The sequence below is a fragment of the Thalassophryne amazonica genome, chromosome 2 (assembly GCF_902500255.1).
Source record: "Thalassophryne amazonica chromosome 2, fThaAma1.1, whole genome shotgun sequence".
Classification (NCBI taxonomy): domain Eukaryota; kingdom Metazoa; phylum Chordata; class Actinopteri; order Batrachoidiformes; family Batrachoididae; genus Thalassophryne; species Thalassophryne amazonica.
In genome coordinates this window covers 91,970,638-91,990,266 of record NC_047104.1, presented here as the reverse complement: position 1 = coordinate 91,990,266, position 19,629 = coordinate 91,970,638, and the positions used below count along the sequence as shown (strand labels likewise).

The 19,629-nt window shown below is 43.1% G+C and overlaps 1 protein-coding gene across 1 annotated transcript; it reads left to right on the top strand.

The window, feature by feature from the left end:
• The first annotated feature begins 240 nt into the window (after window positions 1-240).
• On the top strand, window positions 241-7,109 carry LOC117527055 (cytochrome b-245 light chain). The gene is made up of 6 exons (XM_034189208.1): window positions 241-382; window positions 586-655; window positions 3,298-3,372; window positions 3,708-3,791; window positions 3,922-4,003; window positions 6,009-7,109. Exons 1-6 carry the CDS (start codon window positions 325-327, stop codon window positions 6,201-6,203), a joined length of 564 nt encoding a protein of 187 aa, XP_034045099.1. The 5' UTR covers window positions 241-324; the 3' UTR covers window positions 6,204-7,109.
• The last annotated feature ends 12,520 nt before the right edge of the window (window positions 7,110-19,629 follow it).

The following is a 19,629-nucleotide window of genomic DNA, read 5'->3' as shown; positions in this document are numbered from 1 at the left end:
TGATCTGCTTTTTTTCTACAAAATTAAACAATTGAATGAACATCCTCCGAGGCCGGTGATTCCATAATTTTTGCTAGGGGTTGTAGATTGAGGCGCGCACGTCCATAAACGTAGTTTCAGAGACAGTTTGAGACTTTTTAAAGACTCGGGGAGGGGGCGGTGTCTGTGTGGTACCGCTCTCTAAGGAAATGACGGTGGTGTGTGGGCGTGTCCAGCGGTAATCGTCCCGCCCACACATGTAAATCCACTTTCTTCCTGTTGGCACCATCACAAGTTATCAGGGTCTGTGTTGGAGTGTCGGGAGAAGTGTTTTTTGGCGACGTTATGGGTAAAATCGAGTGGGCGATGTGGGCCAATGAGCAGGCTCTGGCGTCCGGACTTAGTAAGTAAAAAAAAAAAATTGTAAACGGGTAATGTTTTGACTGATTGTTTTCTTCACTGTTGGACAGCATTCCATCCATTCTCAGTGAAGGCTGAGCTCCTCCGCCTGTTTTTGTAGACTGAATGCTATTATGTGTGTAAAATGACATTTGTTTGAGTAATGAGCTGTTTTATTTATAGCTAATGTTAATGTTCCTGTTTCAGTTCTGCTGACTGGAGGTATCGTGGGGGTGGCCGGTCAGTTCAGAGGCTGGGAGTTTGCTGCTTATGGAGTGTATCCTTCAAAGTTTATATCACAGAAACGGCAAAAACACTCCAATAAACAAGACTAAAACTGGCAGCATGTGGAGAAAAAATATCTACTTTCCAGGGATATTCATTCGTGTACATGTAATCTGAATTATTTAATAAATTTACTTAAGTTGTTCGTGCGCATAGTTCAGTGTGGAAGGTTCCCCGTTCAGACACCACCCCTGCGTCAGAAAGGACATCCGGCGTAAGACTTGTGCCAATTCAACATGCAGATCCACCTCTGATCTGCTGTAGAGACCCTAAGTGAAAACAAGGGACCATCCGAAAGGACTTGCTTTTTTTTCCCCATAATAAACTACAATGGCATTAGGATGCAACTGTTGAAGAACTGGAGCTTTTTTGTTTGTTTGCTAATGCACATTGACAGTATTTGGGTGATTCTTAGACTACGGGCACTTATATCCTTTGATCATATTGTATGAAAAACAGAAAAAAGGGGAAATTTCACACTTTTATAGTTATCTTTACAATGAAAGTGTGTTAAGAAATTTGTTCTAGTAGTCTATGATGACTTTTTCACCTTTTATCAGCATCATTATATGCAAATATTGCCGTTTTGTGCTTGTCCCACACCCAGACTTTTGATCTTCAATGATAAAAATGAATGGTAAAGAAACGTTTTTCCTAATGTTTTAAAATATCTCTGAATAAAATATCAGTAAAATAATCAAAACATAATTGGGGTATTCAATGTCATACAACTGTTGTGATTTTTTTTAAACAAAATGTAGTTGTCCCACACTATTGCCGTAATTTCCACCACAACACTGTAATGTCCCTTTAAACAGTTTGTATGAAAGATTGTTTGGGTAGTTTCTATGGAGATAAACAGTGACAGCAGAGCACATGTATATAGCGCCAAATCACAACAAACAGTTGCCCCAAGGCGCTTTATATTGTAAGGCAATGGTGTGGTGGAAATTACATTTACAAGGCCAATAGTGCCCGTAGTGAAAGAATCACCCATTTATGTCCACCCAAGATTGGCGAATGTGGAAGGGCCTGACAAAGTGTTTATCTTCAATCCAATCCACTTTATTTATACAGCACATTAAACAACAAAGACGTTCCAAAGTGCTGCACATAGAATCACAATAGATAAAACCCCAATAGTCTATAAATAAATAAAAATAAGTAAAATAACAATAAAAAATAAAACATGCAAAGATAAAAACTAATAAAATCAACAGAAATAAATAAATACAGCATACAAAAGATAAAACCAATAAAATCAACCTAGATTTAAACAAAAAACAATAAAACAGAGGACCACACAACTCACGCAGTGTTAAAAACCACAGAATAAAAGTGGGTCTTCAGACAAGATTTAAAACACTCCACTGTGTGTGGGTGGGGGGGGGGGGGATGTTTGGATGTGGAGGGCAGAGTGTTCCAGAGTCTGGGACCAGCCACAGAGAAAGCCCTGTCCCCCCTGGTTTTAAGTCTCGTCTTAGGCACCACGAGCTGGAAATGGCCCTCAGACCTCAAAGCACGCACCGGAGAGTAAGTTTGTACGAGGTCAGTAATGTATTGAGGGGCCATTCCATTCAAAGCTTTAAAAACAAACAATAAAATCTTAAAATCAATTCTAAAATTAACAGGAAGCCAGTGCAAAGATGCAAGAATTGGGGTTATGTGATCACGCTTCCAGGCCCCTGTTAAAAGTTGCACTGCAGCGTTCTGGACTAACTGCAGACAGGAAAGAGTCCGTTGGCTGATGCCAAAATAAAGTGCATTACAGTCATCCAGACGACTCGAAATAAGAGTGCACAGCTTGTTCAAAAAGGTTAAAAGATAAAAATGGTTTTACCTTTGATAAAAGACTGAGATGATAAAAGCACAGTTTCAAAACATCATTAATTTGTTTATCAAGTTTAAAATTGCTGTCTATGGACAGCGATTTTAGGCACAGTTTACGAACCTGGACAAAATCGGATCTGCTGCCTCAAACATTACACGTTCTTAAGGTCGTGGCTGTTGATACCTGTACCATATTACTTTCTCTCAAATGGCATCCAATAAGTAACTGGTGTGAAAATGGACAATGTGATGTCAATGCTGCACAGGACGCAACTGATGAATTTCAATTTCAAAACTTAGGGTTCTCTAAATAACAGTGGGTGCCATCATAATGGCAATTCACAGTTTGTATATGGTGTCAGTAGAGCCAAGTTGACTTAGGGTTAGGATAATGGTTGTGTTATTTTTTTGTTGTTGTTAAAAGTTTGGAAAGTTGAGGAGTACCAGTGCTTTCAGACCAAGTCTCTTAAAACACATAGTAAGATTTTATCCACATCCAAAAAATATACTTTTTCATTACTCTGAATGAAATAGCCGGTTTGCATGTCTGCTTTAAATTTAAAGGAGCTGCTGTTTGCCACGCCCCTTTATATGACAGAAATGAGCCATTTTCAGCTTGAAGTTTGGTCATGAGTATTTTCTTCATATAGAGTCATAAAACTGGAGTTTAGGTGTGTTTGACATGAAACTCCAACCATATGTAACTGCAAAAGGTAGCAACAATCACAACATGGTCTATTTTGAGTCCTGACATGGCGTTTTGATAAGTCTGTGTAGACTTTAACAGCCTTGACACATATTCAGAGCCGCAGGTTTTTTTGTGTGCCTACTTGAGTATCCACGTGGGAAGAGGAGCAAAGGCACGAGTGTGGCAAGAACGTAAGTCATATCATCTTTGACTTATATAATTTGTATACTTCATGTAGTTGTGCCGATCAGGGTTTCTAAATCCTCATCACAATCCTGGAGGACTCGTGTTTTCCACCTACACATGCTCTCTACCCATGTGTGATTGGCAAAGTTGGTGCATGCCACTTCATAAATGGCAGAAGTAATAATTAACTGTGGGTGGAGCCACCACAGGTGGAAAACATGCCAAGCTGGTTTCCTCCAGTGCCGGGAATTGAGAAACCCTCCTGTAGATCAGTTCTGTGAAGATAAAGATATTTTCTGACTTGTTTTTGCACTTATTATTTTCCTTTGTTTCCTCGTAGGGGCCAGTACTGCTTCACGGTGTGTGTAAAAGCCTTTGGTCCTTTAACCAGGAACTACTACGTCAGAGCATTTCTACACGCTGCGTAGGTTCATTGCATCACGCCACTTGGCAGGACTACATTCCACTCATCTGCAGTCTGTCAGACCAACAAAAGATCCAATAGTTTGTGATTTTACGCTTTGTTCCTGACAGCACTTTCATTTCTTTCTTAGGATTTGTGTTCCTGGAGGTTTTATGCTTGCTACAGTCCTTGGCTGTGTCTGCCTGGGCATTGCCAGCCTTATCTACCTGTCTGTAAGTTAATAACTTTTACCCGCTGTTTCCTGGTGTGACTTACTGGGTTTTTTTTTTTAACTGCAACACAAACACTAACAGAAACAAGGAAACTGGAACAAGGAAGCCATTGTTTCATTACTGGTACCATATTGAGACATGGCTCCAGTTGTGAAATCATGTCACACAGAGGTGTAACTGGGGAATTTTTAGTGACTTTGGGTTTGAATGATAAAGGTTTAGAGCCTTCCAGGCTGCACAAAAACCTTGCTGTAATTACAACCCCTGGCAAAAATTATGGAATCACCGGCCTCGGAGGATGTTCATTCAGTTGTTTAATTTTGTAGAAAAAAAGCAGATCACAGACATGACACAAAACTAAAGTAATTTCAAATGGCAACTTTCTGGCTTTAAGAAACACTATAAGAAATCAGGAAAAAAAATTGTGGCAGTCAGTAACGGTTACTTTTTAGACTCACTCAATTCTGAATCATCTGAATCACTCAATTCTGAGGAAAAAAATTATGGAATCATGAAAAACAAAAGAACGCTCCAACACATCACTAGTAGTTTGTTGCACCACCTCTGGCTTTTATAACAGCTTGCAGTCTCTGAGGCATGGACTTAATGAGTGACAAACAGCACTCTTCATCAGTCTGGCTCCAACTTTCTCTGATTGCTGTTGCCAGATCAGCTTTGCAGGTTGGAGCCTTGTCATGGACCATTTTCTTCAACTTCCACCAAAGATTTTCAATTGGATTAAGATCTGGATTATTTGCAGGCCATGACATTGACCCTATGTGTCTTTTTGCAAGGAATGTTTTCAGTTTTTGCTCTATGGCAAGATGCATTATCATCTTGAAAAATGATTTCATCATCCCCAAACATCCTTTCAATTGATGGGATAAGAAAAGTGTCCAAAATATCAACGTAAACTTGTGCATTTATTGATGATGTAATGACAGCCATCTCCCCAGTGCCTTTACCTGACATGCAGCCCCATATCATCAATGACTGTGGAAATTTACATGTTCTCTTCAGGCAGTCATCTTTATAAATCTCATTGGAACAGCACCAAACAAAAGTTCCAGCATCATCACCTTGCCCAATGCAGATTTGAGATTCATCACTGAATATGACATTCATCCAGTCATCCACAGTCCATGATTGCTTTTCCTTAGCCCATTGTAACCTTGTTTTTTTCTGTTTAGGTGTTAATGATGGCTTTCGTTTAACTTTTCTGTATGTAAATCCCATTTTCTTTAGGCGGTTTCTTACAGTTCGGTCACAGACGTTGACTCCAGTTTCCTCCCATTCGTTCCTCATTTGTTTTGTTGTGCATTTTCGATTTTTGAGACATATTGCTTTAAGTTTTCTGTCTTGACGCTTTGATGTCTTCCTTGGTCTACCAGTATGTTTGCCTTTAACAACCTTCCCATGTTGTTTGTATTTGGTCCAGAGTTTAGACACAGCTGACTGTGAACAACCAACATCTTTTGCAACATTGCTTGATGATTTACCCTCTTTTAAGGGTTTGATAATCCTCTCCTTTGTTTCTATTGACATCTCTCGTGTTGGAGCCATGATTCATGTCAGTCCACTTGGTGCAACAGCTCTCCAAGGTGTGATCACTCCTTTTTAGATGCAGACTAACGAGCAGATCTGATTTGATGCAGGTGTTAGTTTTGGGGATGAAAATTTACAGGGTGATTCCATAATTTATTCCTCAGAATTGAGTGAGTACATATTTTTTTTTCCCTCTGCTTGGTCTAAAAAAGTAACCGTTACTGGCTGCCACAACTTTTTTTTCTTGATTTCTTATAGTGTTTCTTAAAGCCAGAAAGTTGCCATTTGAAATTACTTTAGTTTTGTGTCATGTCTGTGATCTGCTTTTTTTTTTTGATGATGCTCCTTATGTATTCTCACAATGATGATGATTTAAAAAAAAAAAAAAAGGTACTGTTGGTAAAAAGGTCACTTTCTTGTTCTTAAGAGTTGCTCAGACATTACATTTGTGTTCTTCTAGGCTGCTATCCACGGTGAACACTGGGAGCCTATTCTTCCACGACAAGACCCTCGAAAGCCGGCTGTAGAGAGCGTCAAGAATCCTCCACAAAATCCTCCACCAAGACCTCCCTTAGATATGCGCAGGAAACGTGTGGACGACCTGGAGGGAGCCGCGTATGACAACCCCACATCTGTTACTGACAATGAGTATTAACCAATCCAGTGGCCCGGCTTCTGTATTCCATGCTTGGCCTCACATATCTTAAGTTACCAAAACACGTATGGCGGCACATCTTTGGGTGTTATAATTCTGGACACTTGCTGTATTTTGTGCACTGTATTGTGTTAAATATCATGTCAAGAGCTTATTATATATTGTTTTATTATACTGTAAAGTACTCTGTTCCTAAACCCTGTTTTTTCTTTGGCGTTACCTTGTGAAAATACTGATTGGTAGGAATAATGTAATGTTATTTTCTGACTGCTGTTGTCCATTTTATTCAAATTTAGACATCATGACTTTTGTTGGTATGTCAGATGAACTGTGTAAATCAAACTTTATTATGTGACTGATTTTTTTTTTTACTGACTTTTGCACTTTTGAATTGTTGTAATAAATTTGTTACATCTCTTGAGCTTTATCTGTCTTACACTTTCTTTTCACAACATTTTATGTGGGGAATTTTACAACTTCCGTATTTGAAAAAGCTCATTTTCACTTTGACAGCTTCCTCTGTCATCTCAAGTGTATAGACTCTTGTATCTTGATCAGCATGTAGAGTTTTAATGGAAAACATGAAACAGTTGATTTAATTATGTGTTGTCAGACAAGTTGTGTGTGTTGGTGGAACTTGTTTCTTTTTCTGGGCCACAGGTGACCTGCTGAATAGCTGCAGCATTTTGCCAGCAGTTATACTTTCTGTGAGCTTTCTCTTGACATTCACAGCTTTTATGAATAACATCGAAGAAAATGTTTCCAGTTTTGGAAGAGGCTCCACATCTAAAGCCGTTTGTGTAATTAATGTAATTCCCTGTACATCATGCTGTTGGGGTTGCAGGAATGAAGAAAGGACTGAGAAGAGCTGGTTTTCAGTGGATAAACACTTGTTTACTAGGAATGATTGAATGGAATAATAATGTATGTACTGTAATGTTTGTAATTCATGTGTACACACTTTTATTAAAAAAAAAAAATCCTAGTTAGATAAAAGTTGCAAAAACATTAAATACAGAGATAAAAATGTGGTACAGTGATTGAATTACCTTTTTAAATGTAGAAGAAACATGAGGAATAATGTGGCGCTGTTTGTAAGAGTGTGGTGCACTGTGAACATTATTTCCTCTGTGTTCATGCTTTTGACATACTTGACAAATACCTCACATGTGATTTAAGAGGAAAGTTTGAGTATGAGTCTACAAACTGCTCTTACGAAAAATGGGAAGTGGTTTCAGTCAAGAAGAAATGTGGGCTGCTACAAGGGTAATTTTAGATAAAGTTGGCATTTGTCAATACATTACTTGGCAAAAGAATTAACAAGCCAAATTAAGAAAGCCATTCAGAAAGACCAACTGAAAATGTGGCTTATATATATATATATATATATATATATATATATATATATATATATATATATATATATACGAGGTCTATTAGAAAAGTATCCGACCTTATTATTTTTTCAAAAACCATATGGATTTGAATCACGTGTGATTACATCAGACATGCTTGAACCCTCGTGGGCATGCAAGAGTTTTTTCACGCCTGTCGGTTACGTCATTCGCCTGTGGGCAGTCTTTGAGGAGTCGTCCACCCGCTCGTCGATTTTTTTCATTGTTTAGGAATGGCTCAGAGACTGTTGCTTTGTTTGATAAAAATTTTTTAAAAACTGTAAGGCACAACTGAGTGGACACCATTCGATAAATTCAGCTGGTTTTCGGTAAAAATTTTAACGGCTGATGAGAGATTTTGGTCTGGTAGTGTCGCTTTAAGGACGGTCCACGGCGCCTAACGGCGATCTGCGCTTCAAGGCGGCAGCGTCTCGCCGTTTCAAGTTGAAAACTTCCACATTTCAGGCTCTGTTGACGCAGTAAGTCGTCAGAGAACTTTCAGAAGAAGTCGGCATGAGGAGTTTATTCGGACATTCCATTGTTAACGGTCATTTTGTAATGTAAGAACGTGCGGGCAGAGTCGCAGAAAAAACACCTCCGTTGGAAATCTTAACGGGCAAGTTGGAACATGCCCAAGCTGTTAAACAATTTCTCAGTTACTCACTTGTTGAAAGCCATTAAAAGCCGCCTGAATTCTACAAATGGTTTTCAACACGGAGGTGTTTTTCCTGTCGCGGCGCACACAGATTTGCCGAGTCGTCACGGAAACGACTCGGCGAATTTGCGCGTACGTCTTTCATTAAAAAAATGTCCTTAAACAGTGGAATGTCCGCATAAATTCCTCATGCCGGCCTCTTCTGAATCTTCTCTGTTCTCTCACGATGTCCTGGGTGAATTAAGCCTTAAATTAGGATGTTTTAAGCTCGAAACAGGCCGACGACGGCGCCTGGAAGCGCTGCAGGACGTCCCGCTCCGTGGGAAGTCCTTACACCGACAGAAACACCCCATAATCTCTCATCAGCCGTTAAACTTTTCACAGAAAACCATCTTAATTTCTCGAATAGTGTCCACTCGGATATTCCTCACAGGTCCAGAAAAAATTTTGATAAAGCAACGCGCGCCGTCTCGAGCAGCGTGTGAAACAAAGGAATTCAGCCGAGAGGGCGGGACCACATCTCACTCAAGGCCTGCCCACAGGGAAATGACGTCACCGACACGCGTGAAAAAACTCACGCATGCGCACGAGGGTTCAAGCATGATTGGTGTAATCGCATGTCATTCAAATCCATATAGTTAAAAAAAATAATAAAAGGGTCGGTTTATTATCTAAGAGACCTCGTACATACAGTGTTCTGAATAATAGTAGTGCTATGTGACTAAAAAGATTAATCCAGGTTTTGAGTATTTTCCTTATTGTTACATGGGAAACAAGGTACCAGTAGATTCAGTAGATTCTCACAAATCCAACAAGACCAAGCATTCATGATATGTACACTCTTAAGGCTATCAAATTGGCCTATTTGTAAAAAAAAAGAAAAGGGGGTGTTCACAATAATAGTAGCATCTGCTGTTGACGCTACAAATTCAAAACTATTATGTTCAAACTGCTTTTTTAGCAATCCTGTGAATCACTAAACTAGTATTTAGTTGTATAACCATAGTTTTTCAAGATTTCTTCACATCTGCAAGGCATTAATTTTGTTGGTTTGGAACCAAGATTTGCTCGTTTACTAGTGTGCTTGGGGTCATTGTCTTGTTGAAGCACCCATTTCAAGGGCATGTCCTCTTCAGCATAAGGCAACATGACCTCTTAAAGTATTTTGACATATCCAAACTGATCCATGATACCTGGTATGCGATATATAGGCCCAACACCATAGTAGGAGAAACATATCATGATGCTTACACCACCATGCTTCACTGTCTTCACTGTGAACTGTGGCTTGAATTCAGAGTTTGGGGGTCGTCTCACAAACTGTCTGCGGCCCTTGGACCCAAAAAGAACAATTTTACTCTCATCAGTCCACAAAATATTCCTCCATTTCTCTTTAGGCCAGTTGATGTGTTCTTTGGCAAATTGTAACCTCTTCTGCACGTCTTTTATTTAACAGAGGGACTTTGCAGGGGATTCTTGCAAATAAATTGTCTTCACACAGGCGTCTTCTGTCACAGCACTTACAGGTAACTCCAGACTGTCTTTGGTCATCCTGGAGCTGATCAATGGGTGAGCCTTTGCCATTCTAGTTATTCTTCTATCCATTTTAATGGTTGTTTTCCATTTTCTTCCAAGCATCTCTGGTTTTTTGTCCATTTTAAAGCATTGGAGATCATTGTAGATGAACAGCCTATAATTTTTTCCACCTGCATATAAGTTTTCCCCTCTCCAATCAACTTTTTAATCAAACTACGCTGTTCTTCTGAACAATGTCTTGAACGTCCCATTTTCCTCAGGCTTTCAAAGAGAAAAGCATGTTCAACAGGTGCTGGCTTCATCCTTAAATAGAGGACGCCTGATTCACACCTGTTTGTTCCACAAAACTGATGAACTCACTGACTGAATGCCACACTACTATTATTGTGAACACCCCCTTTTCTACTTTGTTTTTTACTAATAGCCAAATTTCATAGCCTTAAGAGTGTGCATATCATGAATGCTTGGTCTTGTTGGATTTGTGAGAATCTATTGAATCTACTGGTATCTTGTTTCCCATGTAACAATAAGAAATATATTCAAAACCTGGATTGATCTTTTTAGTCACATAGCACTACTATTATTCTTAACACTAATGTATGTATATATATATATATATATATATATATATATATATATATATATATATATATATATATATATATAGTTAGAAAAATAAGGGTCATTCCAGAATTGGAGGACATTTGGGCTTCAAAATTGTTGAAAAATAAACCTTCACTTTTCTGATTTTCTGCTACATATTCATAAATAATAGGGATTAAACTATCAAAAGCATGATTAGCTCAGATTACAGATCAATGGTACATTTTTTATCACATGATATATTTAGTGTTTCCAATACTTGGTGCAACCCTGTTACCAATACAGAGCAACCTGATAAAGGTAGATTATCGATTTCTGAAATATAATTTGTTTTCCATTAAGTAGATAAAGTAATGTTCTCTCTGAATAATAATTTGATGTCACATATGACTTGATTTAAATTCATTTTAACAACTTACAAAATTTGCCTCACCAACTTTTCAATAATGGCATGTTTCACTTTACCAATTCTAGTTTTTATTGTACAATATTTACTGTAAAACATTTTGCATATGATTGAATAAACTCTGAGCTGAGCTGAGAAAGTAATTTAAAATTATTTTCAAGTAAAATGATATGGTAACAGGGTTGAAATTGGGGTAACAGGGTTGCATAAAGTAAGATGGATGACTAGCTACATTATTTTTGATAATAGATCATCATTTAAATGTAATAAATAAATGCCCAAAACACCAAAGTGATATTTGAATAACTTTTAATAACTTCTGTCACACTTTTCCTCAAATAACACCCAAAAAAATAGAGGGAATATTAACTGAACAAACTGTTGAAACTTGCCCTTTAATTCAGAATATTGCTTTTAAACCTTTTGATGGCTGGTCTGCCCTAGCCTATCAATGTATTCACTCACTGAGTTAAAAACATTTCACTCCAACATTGAGCTGAAAACATTTCACTCCAACTCTGAGCTGAAAACTTGTCATCTGCTTTAGAACACTGATCTTCTAATATTCCACTTTACTCTTCATGGCTGACCAGAGTGTTCCATTGGTCTTCTGCGATGGCGAGGTGGCGTGAGGTAACATTTTGTGGCGGTGGAATGATGGTCAGCATATCCTCAAAGGGATACCAATGGACATCCTCCCTCAACGGCCAGAAAAAGCGGTTTTTCCCCACTCTGTGCATACATTTCACCTGGCAGTGGGTCTCATTCACGTCTTGGATGATCCCTGGGTAGATGTGGCTCTCATACAGCAGGGCACACCATTTACCCACAACCTCTGGAGTATGCCACTGCTCTTCTGGTATGCTGTTTGTTAGGTCTTCTATGTGGTCATCTGTGGAATTAAAGCTGAAGCTTTTGGTTTTCTGGCAATTACATTCCAGATTCCCATTTGCAGAACACATGCAGCTGATATCGCGGTAGAGTATTTTTCCAGGTGAAATAGTAATCACCTGGCAAGGCAAGATCAGTCATACACAAGTTAGTTCAAAGTGCTTTAACTAATTAAGAATCGTGGAGAAATAGTGAATACCTGGTGAAGCTTCATTGTGGATGGTACCGCTGGAAGGTCAGCTGGCATTTCCTTCACTGCATCATCTACATCTTGCTCCTGAATGTAAAACAATTTCACCTTTGATTGACCATCATTCAGAGCTTGGTAAAGGGACATTGCCGTAGGAATATCAACTCCTTGACTGACAAGCGTGTCAGCCCTCCTCTTCAGTGTGCTGCCTATGCCATCTGGGGCTCCTTTGCCATGACTGGCTTCAAAGTAATTCCAGGTTCCCCTTGTAAATCCCTTCTTAAAAATTTCAGTGCAAAAAAGGTAAAAGTTACCTCGCTGTTTGTATTGTGTGCAGGGCCCATCGCTAAAAAAATGCACAGTTGTCACATCTGGGAATGTATCTCTGATTTCGTTAAGAATGGGCTCCATGTGTTTCCATATTGCAGGTGGTCCCTTCAATCTTGATGCTGATATGGTGCAGAAGGAGATAGGAGCCAGTTCTCCCCCCACATGATAAACACCAGTGTGTAAAGTGGCCTGTTGGTGGGATGCACCAAAATGAACAGACTGCACTTCTGAACTGTATCTGCAAATATTGTTTTCAGAGAAATCAACATGGACTGCAGATTGGTTGGTGGGGAGGTTCTACTTCAGGGCCCGTGAGAAAGCATACTGCTGCCTGATGTTGTAGAGATGACGCCTAAATTTCTGGAACAAAGTGGCAAAAATTTTTCACCAGCTCTTCTTGTGAAGATTCATATTCTTTTTTCATAGTGACCTTTGAGGTTACTCCAGAGTCATCTTTATGCTTTTTGTCAACAGTTGCCCACTGAAGGTAGGAGACACATTCAGTAGCTTTGTAATGGCCAGTGAGTGGATAGGTCTTATTGTTGCACTTGTCACATTCTCCATACATACATTGCTTGCATGTGATGTCACATGTGATGGCTTTTGTGAGGCTATCCAAATTGAACGTGTCAATGATGTGCATCTGATGAAGCTTTTTAGCAATAAAGCCAAGATTTTCATGTTGTTTGCACATACATGTTTCACGATCTGCCAGCGTCGGGTGCACAACCCAGTAAGGACGAGGTGTGCAAAACAATCGAGTATGACAGCTTGATGTTGGTCTGCTCATTGAGGAATCTCAAATGGAGGTTCTTCACTGAATCCAGAAGTAGTCTTTTCTGCATTTTTTTTTTCCTTTTGTGACTGTTTGTTTTTTTCCAGTAGTGATCCTGCTCACATCGTCACATACAAAGAATGATGCTACCGTTTCCTTTAGTCTCACACCAAGTCCAACGTATTTCTTCCTCTTGTAGTAAGCGACATTTTCATTTCCCAGGTTTTTCCATCTTCTCCTTGAAAATCCAAGTACCTCCTGTGCCACTTTCTGCAGCCTGTATTTCTTCAGGATTTTGCTGCCAGTGATCACTGCTGCAATGAGTTGTTTGTGACTCTCCCTCTTTGATTTTTTGTACTTTGTACGTACTTCCTCAGCTACTGCTGAATGGAACAACAGGGTTCTTCTTAGGGTTGTGTGCGAAGCTTCCCTGAGTATTTTGTTCACTTTGGCTCTTGGAGATGGGACAAGTCATTTTCAATCGTTGAAGACGTTGCCTGTATTTTTCTGTCTTCTGTTCTGCTCTTCTCAACTTTTCTTCTAGTTCTTCTAGCTTCCTTTTTGATTTTTCTTTTTGGCAGCCCATTTTTTTCTTCTCCTAACAGGGATTTCTGGTGTGACTGGAGGTTCAGGGGTGATTGGAGGGGTTATTAACCCTTCAAGTAACGTCCTCCTGGCTTTACTCCTCTTATGAGCCGCTCTCCACTTTATTTGTTGGGCTCGCTGTCCTCTCTCACTGCGGTGTTTTTGAAGCAACTTCTTTCCTGTTTCTACATCTTTTTTCCATTTCTCTCTTTCTTTGAGTAAGTGCTATTGTCTCCTTTGTGGATCAGCATCACGCTTGGCTCGGTAGCGTCTCTGCTTCTCAACAGCACTCAATGGTGGGCCACACTGTATGAAAAACAATTTATCCAAGTTAATTTAAATGTCCCCTATTATGAAGTGTAACTCATTGAAAACATTATTATATTATTTTAACATTGTATCATACTGTAACTCATAAAACATTTTTATTTATGTAATGTTAACCATCACATTGAGGTAGTTGCTGCAACCATAATCCATTTAGAAATAAAAGGACACAGTTCAGTATATAAAATTCACAAGTATGTTTACAATATGTAGAGTAACTAAATCATATCTCAGATAATGTATGTTGTTGAACTGAATTACAAATACTAGTTTCTAAAGTGTGAGAAAGCTGGAGGAAGTGCAACCCTGTTACTCTAATCACAGCAACAGGGTTGCAAATCAGTACTAATGTTAGCTTTCTCTCAGGAGTGGAAGCTAGCTGTTACTGCTGATCAAGAGGTCAAACTTACTTATGTAAATAATTAAAGAAAAAAATAATTGTCTTACTTTGATCATATGCATAACAGGGTTGCACAAGGTAAAGTGAGACATTCAATCAAAGCTTACTATGTTGTAAAAATATGAAAAACAGAAGACAGAACATACCTTTGCTCTACCCATTGAGGCTTTTCAGGTTTCAAATCCCGCAAAACGTCGGAGAGGTCGCTGCGCTGCGAGATCTCCGTAACATTGAGAACTGCATTGAGACGCTCTGATCACGCTTCACTTTAACCGCTGCACACGGATAACACAATTAACATCACAACATAAAACTATTTTTATATTGTGCCTAAAACTCTCATGAATATATTCTCTGGGTTTATAGACGTTGTTATTGCGTTTGTTTTATTTAAACATGCAAGAATCACAGGCTGTCTCTCTGGTATTTTCAATGGGAGCTGCTGTGAGCTCCGCTCGCTTCCTGATCATGTCCTTCTACGGGAAAGTGAAGTTTGTGTTGTGTGGGCCGCTGAAGAGGAGGTACTGCTGGCCCACCACCACCAGAGGGCGCCCTGCCTGGAGTGCGGGCTCCAGGCACCAGAGGGCGCCGCCGCCTCACGGGAGCAGCCTCGGTGACAGCTGTCACCCATCACCTGAGACAGCTGACGGCAATCATCAGTGGGGTATATCAGCAGGACGGCATCTCCACCTCATTGCCGAGATATCGTTCTACCTGGAAGGTAATATTCTCAGCTGACTGCTTGACAGTAACCTTTTGTGACTTTTGTGAGTGATAACAGACCTTTTTTCCAACGAGAGGTGGAGGTAGCTTTCCTGCCGTGTGGATTACTGGGTGCAAACGCGCCCACCTTTAATTGTGTTTTTGTTCCTCGCCAGCAGTACCAGGTCCGACACGCGGAGGCAGTGGCCACCTGGGAGTTCGGGACTTGGCGGCTCCAGTATACCCGGGGTCCTGTGGCGGAGGAAGCCGTGTGGTACCGGTCTTACCTTGGAGAGGCGTCTCCTATCTTCGAGCCTGCCCACACGACACTTTTGTAAATTGACTGTTGTCCATTTCTGTGATTGGTTGTATTCGTTGTGCACATTCACAACAGTAAAGCGTTGTTATTTGACTTACTCCATTGTCCGTTCATTTGCGCCCCCTGTTGTGGGTCCGTGTTCCTACACTTTCCCAACAGGATTCCATCTAGCCATAGACGGCCGGGGCTGGGTCCGTTGGTTGTGAGGGGGGGGTCCTGTCGTGTGGGCAGGCTCGAAGATAGGAGACGCCTCTCCAAGGTAAGACCGGTACCACACGGCTTCCTCCGCCACAGGACCCCGGGTATACTGGAGCCGCCAAGTCCCGAACTCCCAGGTGGCCACTGCCTCCGCGTGTCGGACCTGGTACTGCTGGCGAGGAACAAAAACACAATTAAAGGTGGGCGCGTTTGCACCCAGTAATCCACACGGCAGGAAAGCTACCTCCACCTCTCGTTGGAAAAAAGGTCTGTTATCACTCACAAAAGTCACAAAAGGTTACTGTCAAGCAGTCAGCTGAGAATATTACCTTCCAGGTAGAACGATATCTCGGCAATGAGGTGGAGATGCCGTCCTGCTGATATACCCCACTGATGATTGCCGTCAGCTGTCTCAGGTGATGGGTGACAGCTGTCACCGAGGCTGCTCCCGTGAGGCGGCGGCGCCCTCTGGTGCCTGGAGCCCGCACTCCAGGCAGGGCGCCCTCTGGTGGTGGTGGGCCAGCAGTACCTCCTCTTCAGCGGCCCACACAACAGTTTGCTCTTTAACGTCTTGATTATTGTTCTTTACAACACTATTTGTACTCTTTGTTCCAGAGTAATTTGTATAATATGTTTGAAATTTCTTTTGCGCTTAGTAAATTCCACGCAGATTAAACGTAGCAGACACAGATTTTTTGTTATAATTGTTTTAGCAAGTTTTCAGGGTATCATGCAGCAGTCTCTTATTAATGTGACGAAAAGCATAAAAAAATTACATTATTGTAGTATAATATTCATTTACAATTGTCATTGTGTGGATTCTCTATGTTGTTTTGACTGCAGCGACTCTCTGGCGCGCAAGGGATTATGGGATACATGAAAACCCCGAATTCTTTTGGAAAAATGTTGGATGATATCAAGTCCAGCGTACCATGTGATTCACTGCTTTTTTCTTCTTCTACCATGCTAAAAAGGTTATGGTAACAGGGTTGCATGCATGTTGTGGGACACACATTCCATGAATAATAATTATTATTTGAAATATTATATTTGTTAAAACAAATGCTCCCACAGTTACAAGAGACAGCAATGAAACAAATAATACCCCCCCCAAAAGAAATTTAAATTTAATTTTAACTGTTTTATTTGAGATTCATTTTGGTCTTTGGGGGGTGGGACAAGAGAGAAATTGTTGGGAAAGTGTAGGAACACGGACCCACAACAGGGGGCGCAAATGAACGGACAATGGAGTAAGTCAAAATAACAACGCTTTACTGTTGTGAATGTGCACAACGAATACAACCAATTACAGAAATGGACAAAAGTCAATACACAAAGGTGTCGTGTGGGCAGGCTCGAAGATAGGAGACGCCTCTCCAAGGTAAGACCGGAACCACACGGCTTCCTCCGCCACAGGACCCCGGGAATACTGGAGCCGCCAAGTCCCGAACTCCCAGGTGGCCACTGCCTCCGCGTGTCGGACCTGGTACTGCTGGCGAGGGAAAAAGAACAGTTAGATGGGGGCGCGTTTGCACCCAGAACTCCGAACGGCAGGAAAGGTACCTCCACCTCTCGTTGGAACAGTAAACCAATAACTAGCTCAGTCAAAACTGTGTACTCAGTAGGCTTTGATATGTTACCTCTCTGGTAGAAACGATATCTCGGCAATGAGGTGGAGATGCCGTCCTGCTGATATACCCCACTGATGATTGCCGTCAGCTGTCTCAGGTGATGGGTGACAGCTGTCACCGAGGCTGCTCCCGTGAGGCGGCGGCGCCCTCTGGTGCCTGGAGCCCGCACTCCAGGCAGGGCGCCCTCTGGTGATGGTGGGCCAGCAGTACCTCCTCTTCAGTGGCCCACACAACAGGACCCCCCCCTCAACGGGCGCCTCCTGGCGCCCGACCGGGCTTGTCCGGGTGGCGACAGTAGAAGTCGGCCAGGAGGGCCGGGTCCAGGATGAAGCTCTTCTTCACCCAGGAGCGTTCTTCGGGACCGTACCCCTCCCAGTCCACCAGATATTGAAAGCCCCGGCCCATCCGTCGGACGTCCAACAACCGGCGCACTGTCCAAGCCGGCTCGCCATCGATGATCCGGGCAGGAGGTGGTGCCGGACCGGGTGTACAGAGGGGCGAGGTGTGATGGGGCTTGATTTTTGACACATGAAATACTGGATGGATCCGCAGTGAGGCTGGAAGCCGAACCCTCACTGCGGCGGGATTGATGACCTTGAGAATTTTAAACAGACCTATGTACCTGTCTTGGAGTTTTGGGGAGGCCACTTGCAGTGGAATGTCCTTGGTGGACAACCACACTTCCTGCCCGGGGCGATACGTAGGGGCCGGGGTCCGCCGCCGGTCTGCATGGGTCTTCGCCCTCATCCGGGCCTTCAGCAAAGCAGAACGGGCGGCACGCCACACCCGACGGCACTTCCGCAGGTGGACCTGGACCGAGGGCACACCGACCTCTCCCTCAACCACCGGGAACAACGGGGGCTGATACCCCAAACACACCTCAAAGGGGGAGAGGCCGGTGGCTGATGACACTTGACTGTTGTGGGCGTACTCGATCCAGGCCAGATGAGTACTCCAGGCCGCCGGGTGCGCGGCTGTCACACAACGCAGTGTTTGCTCCATTTCTTGATTGGCCCGCTCTGCTTGCACGTTGGTCTGGGGGTGATACCCGGACGAGAGACTGACCGTGGCCCCCAGTTCCCGGCAAAAGCTCCTCCAGACATGCGAGGAGAACCGGGGACCGCGATCGGAGACGATGTCTGATGGTATCCCATGCAGGCGGACGACGTGGTGGACCAGGAGGTCCGCTGTCTCCTGGGCCGTTGGGAGCTTCGGGAGGGCCACGAAGTGGGCCGCCTTGGAGAATCGGTCCACTATCGTGAGGATCACGGTGTTTCCCTGGGACGGCGGGAGGCCCGTGACAAAATCCAGGCTGATGTGGGACCAGGGGCGATGAGGCACGGGCAGCGGCTGTAGCAGTCCCGGAGCCTTGCGATGGTCGGCCTTGCCCCTGGCACAGGTGGTGCAGGCCTGGATGTAATCCCGGACGTCGGCCTCCAGGGACGCCCACCAAAAGCGCTGCCGGACAACTGCCACGGTTCTTCGCACCCCTGGATGACAGGAGAGCTTAGAGCCGTGACAGAAGTCCAGGACTGCAGCCCTTGCCTCTGGTGGGACGTAAAGTCTGTTCTTTGGTCCAGCCCCGGGGTCCGGGCTTCGTGCCAGGGCCTCCCGGACGGTTCTCTCTACGTCCCAGGTGAGGGTGGCCACGATAGTGGACTCCGGGATGATGGGTTCCGGTGGATCCGACAACTCCGCCTTGACCTCGTCTTCGTGTACCCGGGACAAGGCATCCGACTTCTGGTTCTTGGTCCCGGGCCGGTAGGTGATGCGGAAGTCAAAACGGCCAAAGAACAGTGACCAGCGGGCTTGCCTGGGATTCAGCCGCTTGGCGGTCCTGATATATTCCAGGTTCCGGTGGTCAGTGAAAACCGTGAATGGCACGGACGTTCCCTCCAACAGGTGTCTCCACTCTTCAAGAGCCTCTTTCACCGCAAGGAGTTCTCGGTTGCCGACGTCATAGTTCCGTTCAGCCGGGGTCAACCTGCGGGAAAAATAGGCACACGGATGAAGGACCTTATCGGTCTTCCCACTCTGGGACAGCACAGCTCCTATCCCTGAGTCCGAGGCGTCCACCTCAACCACTAACTGGCGACTAGGATCGGGCTGCACCAGAACGGGTGCAGACGAGAAGCGCCGTTTCAACTCCTTGAACGCGGCATCGCAACGATCCGACCAGGTGAAGGGGACTTTTGGTGAGGTCAGGGCTGTCAGGGGGCTAACAACCTGGCTGTAGCCCTTAATGAACCTCCTGTTGAAATTTGCAAAGCCGAGGAACTGTTGCAGCTTCCTACGGCTTGTGGGTTGGGGCCAGTCTCTCACCGCTGCAACCTTGGCCGGATCAGGAGCGACGGAGTTGGGGGAGATGATGAACCCCAGGAAGGACAAAGAGGTGCGGTGAAACCCACACTTCTCGCCCTTAACAAACAGCCGGTTCTCCAATAACCGCTGCAGGACCTGACGTACATGTCGGACATGAGTCTC

Coding starts and splice junctions, on each gene's coding strand:
- LOC117527055 (XM_034189208.1), top strand. CDS start 325: ATGGGTAAAATCGAGTGGGCGATGTGGGCCAATGAGCAGGCTCTGGCG. Junction 383..585: donor GGCTCTGGCGTCCGGACTTA/GTAAGTAAAAAA, acceptor TTCCTGTTTCAG/TTCTGCTGACTGGAGGTATC. Junction 656..3,297: donor GAGTTTGCTGCTTATGGAGT/GTATCCTTCAAA, acceptor ACACATATTCAG/AGCCGCAGGTTTTTTTGTGT.